The sequence below is a fragment of the Perca flavescens genome, chromosome 3 (genome assembly GCF_004354835.1).
Source record: "Perca flavescens isolate YP-PL-M2 chromosome 3, PFLA_1.0, whole genome shotgun sequence".
Taxonomy (NCBI): domain Eukaryota; kingdom Metazoa; phylum Chordata; class Actinopteri; order Perciformes; family Percidae; genus Perca; species Perca flavescens.
Genome location: NC_041333.1, coordinates 40,345,132 through 40,350,131, shown reverse-complemented (window position 1 = coordinate 40,350,131; position 5,000 = coordinate 40,345,132). Strand labels below are relative to the sequence as shown.

At 42.2% G+C, this 5,000-nt stretch overlaps 1 protein-coding gene across 1 annotated transcript in view; it reads right to left on the bottom strand.

The window, feature by feature from the left end:
* Positions 1-1,182: 1,182 nt before the first annotated feature.
* The window catches only part of LOC114549847 (protein NLRC3), a 4,017-nt gene continuing 199 nt past the window's right edge, over positions 1,183-5,000 (bottom strand). Inside the window, exons 2-4 of the mRNA XM_028570136.1 lie at positions 3,503-3,581; positions 3,125-3,332; positions 1,183-2,975 (exon numbers count right to left, since the gene is read on the bottom strand). Coding sequence (XP_028425937.1) covers positions 1,183-2,975; positions 3,125-3,332; positions 3,503-3,505 — 2,004 coding nt within the window. The 5' untranslated portion in view covers positions 3,506-3,581. The remainder of the gene's footprint in view (positions 2,976-3,124; positions 3,333-3,502; positions 3,582-5,000) is intronic.

Genomic DNA, 5,000 nt, shown 5'->3' with positions numbered 1-5,000 from the left:
GGAGAGACAACAGGAAGGAAACAAGTTATTTATATTTAACTCCTGTTGTAAGATAGAGTATTTATTGATGAATAAATCACACTTACAGAGCTTTGTTGGAGGGACAGTAATGAAGAAGACCGATAACCATTGTGTTTAAATGTTAAATCTGGACTTTTGGTGATAGAGAATGTAAAATCCATTTTCTAAACAAGTTAGAAACATGATACCTAATTGTGACTGAATGAGGAGAAAGACATCCAGTATTCAAATTCACATAAGATAAAAAAAAGAAAAAAAATGCCATAGCCACATTTTATACTTATTTACGACATATTACAAATAACAAGAAAATGCTTTGGAAACATTAAAAGATTTCCGAATTAATACCTTTTAAATCCTGACATGAGAAGCACGGTTTAAATTGAATAAAGCTTAAAGTTTAGAGAAATGTCATAGAAGAAGACAAATAACGATTGTGTTTATATTTTGAGTCTGGACTTTTGGTGATACAGTATATGAAATCCCTTCTCAGCATGTATACATATCTGCTGCTCTACTCTAAAGAAGTTGGAAACATGATAATTAATCATGACTGAATTAAGCAATATTACACGAGAGGGTTTGATTTAACGTCATTATTGGCACGACAGGGTGTGCTGTCATGCTAATTTGAGTACGTTCTAAATGTCTAGCTGACCAATCAGGTTGTCTGGTCGGATCTACTTCTTGTATAATCAGAAATAAACAAACGTCCATCAATCAAAGTCACATAATATTAAAAAAAATTATGATTTCTTGATCTCAGCCACAGTTCATATTTCATTCTTTATGAAGTGATTCTAAATCAGAATAAAATAGTTTGTAAACATTCACATTTTTTTTAATATTTCCAAAGTATTTTTCAATACTGTTTTTTCCAAAGATTATTGTTCTTAATCTGACCTGAGCGTCTCCAGTGTGCAGTGTGGACTCTTCAGTCCAACAGAGATCAGCTTCCCTCCTGAATCCTGGAGTTTGTTGTTACTCAGGTCCAGCTCTATCAGACTAGAGGATTGGGAGCTGAGAACTGAGGACATAGCTTCACAGCTTCTCTCTGACAGGTTACAGCCACTCAGTCTGGAGAGACAACAGGAAGGACACAAGTTATTTTTATTTAACTCCTGTTGAAAGATAGAGTATTTATTGATGAATAAATCCCACTTACAGAGCTTTCTTGGAGGCTTTGACCACTGGCAGCAGCCTCAGAAGAGCCTCCTCTGAAGCAGAGTATTTCTTCAGGTCAAACACATCCAGATCTTTCTCTGATGACAGTAAGATGAAGACCAGAGCTGACCACTGAGCAGGAGACAGTTTATTTGTGGAGAGACTTCCTGAACTCAGGAACCGTTGGATCTCCTCCACTAGAGAATGATCATTCAGTTCACTCAGACAGTGGAACAGATTGATGCTTCTCTCTGCAGACAGATCCTCGCTGATCTTTGTCTTGATGTACTCAACTGTTTTCTGATTGGTCTCTGAGCTACTTCCTGTCTGTATCATCAGGCCTCGTAGGAGAGTCTGATTGGTCTGCAGTGAAAGACCCAGGAGGAAGCGGAGGAACAAGTCTAGCTGTCCATTTGGACTCTGTAAGGCCTTGTCCACAGCACTCTGATGGAGACGTTTAAGTTTAGGTTTGACTCTGAAGGGATTAGGCTTTTGTGATGTTGATTGTTCTTCTGACAGCAGGTTGACTCCAGAGTTGGTGAATGTGAAATGGACATGAAGAGCAGCCAGAAACTCCTGAACACTCAGATGGATGAAGCAGAACACCTTGTCCTGGTACAATCCACTCTCCTCTTTAAAGATCTGTGTGAACACTCCTGAGTACACTGAGGCTGATCTGATATCGATGCCACACTCCGTCAGGTCAGATTCATAGAAGATCAGGTTGCCTTTCTGCAGCTGCTCAAAAGCCAGTTTTCCCAGAGACTCAATCATCTTCCTGGTCTCTGGACTCCAGTGTGGATCTGTCTCGACTCCTCCATCATACTTGACGTTCTTCCATTTGGATTGAACCACCAGGAAGTGTATGTACATCTCAGTCAGGGTCTTGGGCAGCTCTCCTCCCTCTCTGGTCTTCAATATGTCCTCCAGAACTGTAGCAGTGATCCAGCAGAAGACTGGGATGTGGCACATGATGTGGAGGCTTTGTGATGTCTTGATGTGGGAGATGATTCCGTTTTCTTGCTTCTTGTCTCTGGATCGCTTCCTGAAGTACTCCTCCTTCTGTGGGTCAGTGAACCCTCTGACCTCTGTCACCATGTCAACACACTCAGCAGGGATCTGATTGGCTGCAGCAGGTCGTGTGGTAATCCAGAGGTGAGCAGAGGGAAGCAGTTTCCCCCTGATGAGGTTTGTCAGCAGCGCACCTACTGAGGTGGACTCTGTAACATCAGTCAGGATCTCAGTGTTGTGGAAGTCCAGAGGAAGTCGACACTCATCCAGACCGTCAAAGATGAACACAACCTGGAACTCTTCAAACCTGCAGATTCCTGCTTCTTTGGTTTCACTAAAGAAGTAATCAACAAGTTCCACCAAGCTGTACTTTTTCTCTTTCAGTACATTCAGCTCTCTGAAGGTGAATGGAAATATAAACTGGATGTCCTGGTTGGCTTTGTCTTCAGCCCAGTCCAGAGTGAACTTCTGTGTTAAGACTGTTTTCCCGATGCCAGCCACTCCCATAGTCATCACTGTTCTGATTGGTTCATCTCTTCCAGGTGGGGCTTTAAAGATGTCTTCTCGTCTGATTGTTGTTTCTGGTCTGTCTGGTTTTCTGGATGCTGTTTCAATCTGTCTGACCTCATGTTCATCATTGACCTCTGCAGTCCCTCCCTCCATTATGTAGATCTCTGTGAACATCTGATTCAGAAGGGTTGTGTTTCCTGCTTTAGCAATCCCCTCAAACACACACTGGTACTTCTTGTTTAGGTTAGTCTTGAGTTTACATTTACAAACTCCAGCAGAACTTCCTGATTGAATACATAAATAAAAAGCTCATTAACAATTTTTGTAAAGAAAACCGGAACAGATTTTGATCTATATCTGGAGACATTAGTAAACGTCCCATTAGTTAAAATTTAAATCTTTAGAGAAATCCTCTTACTGTTCAACAGATCGTCAGCCAGCTCGTCCTGCTTCATTCTTCTGAGGAAGTGCAGTGTGATCTTCAGAAATGCCTCTCTGCTGCTCCTCTGCTCTTCATCCTCACTCTTGCTCTTATTTTCTAAGCTTTCTGGGTAATCTGGACTCAGCAGCTTCTGGATCTTCTTCAGCTCGTTCTTCACAAAAGTGCCGATGTTCTCCTCCAGCAGCTGGAACAGAAGATTATATGAATGACACAATCAAAGTGAAGTCATTAAAGCAAACATCAGATCCATGTTGGATAGATTGACAATCCACTGGTCTGAAAAGTGCAGCATGGCGAGGATTGTGAAAAGAATAGATGTAAAAGTAAAAAAGTAGTTGTTGTATATGTACAGACCATAAATATGGAGTCCAGGTCTGTTTGTTGCTGCTGGGCAGACTGACCACTGGGAACCTCTGAGCTCTCCTGGTCCACTCTGTGGAGGAATCAGGAAGAATGAGCTCACATCATGTCTGTCCACACAGAGACACACACAAGGTAATTTCCTGTGACTTAAAGTGTTGATTACAGCATTGAATCAGATGGTTTCCCTTGACATTAAAGTGTTGGTGGTACTGCTGACCCCACTGTGAATTAACAGAAAGAACTGAGAAGTAAACAATGGCTACAACATCGTTGGCCTAAAGGACTCCTGAAGCAGCAGACTGATATGATGATGCCAGGAGGTCTGCAGCTTCTGTGTTCATGGAGCCAAACATTTGTAAGAAGAAGAAGTTTGGGCAGACAATAGTGAAATCCTTTGGCAAACCATCAGCAGACTCAGGAGGGGGAAGCAGAGCTTAGATTGCCTGTTTGTAGTCGGGGAGAACTGCTGACCTGGACTGAGGATACTGTTGGATGGTGGTTCCCTTATTTTACTTCCCCTTATTGACTTCTGATCTGACATCCAACTGACAAACCCACATCCAACATTTGGGAAGAATTAAATTTTTTGACCAATTTGGGTCAGGAGACTTAGTGAGGGGGAATCTGGTCATGAACTCACTCACTGAAACTTGGCCTTAAGTGTCCAGAATCAAATGGCGGAAGTCTTCTCATGGCAAATAGTGTCCTGACCCAGGTGACACAAACATTTACCAAGGGTTGCTGGTTCTCCAGGGGGGAAATTAAGTTACCCTGGAAGGGGCACTCTGAGGCGTATACATCCCAACCATCACCCTGGTATTCCCAGTTGGAGAAGAACATTTACCCTATGGCTATGGGAGATTTAAAATGCTTTTTAATGGGGCTAAAACACCAGATGATATTGGACCAAACCAGGTCCAATATTTAAAAAATGAGATCTACAGTTGAAGACTGGTCTCACTGAACAGCTTTCAGATATGAGATAAGGCATGGATACCCGACCCGAGTCCGACGATACCCAACGGTACCCGAGGGGCCGGGCCAGATATTTAGAAATGATGGTCGGGTTCGGGTCCGGCTCGGTCACATCAGTGTGATAAGGCATTTGTTGTAAAATGGTGCTGCAACTCCTTTAAGAGAGCTCAGTGCGTGTGTGTGTGAGTGAGTGAGTGAGTGAGTGAGTGAGTGAGTGAGTGAGTGAGTGAGTGAGTGAGTGTGTGTAAGTGAGTGTGTGTGTGTGTGTGTGGAAAGTGAGCAGAAGAGAGATAGAGAAAGAGGACACAGACGTGTTGTATGAAACCAGAGCAGAGTTAGTGGAATAAGTTTAAGTTTTGTACACAGTAAATAAATAAATAATCCCCAGACTGAAAGCCAAGTTCATTCATTGTCTCTATCCGGACTCTAATGTGAGAATATAAATATATGTGAAGAAGAAAGAGGCTGAAAATACATTTCAAAACTTATCTGGATACATAGAAGTTGAAACACA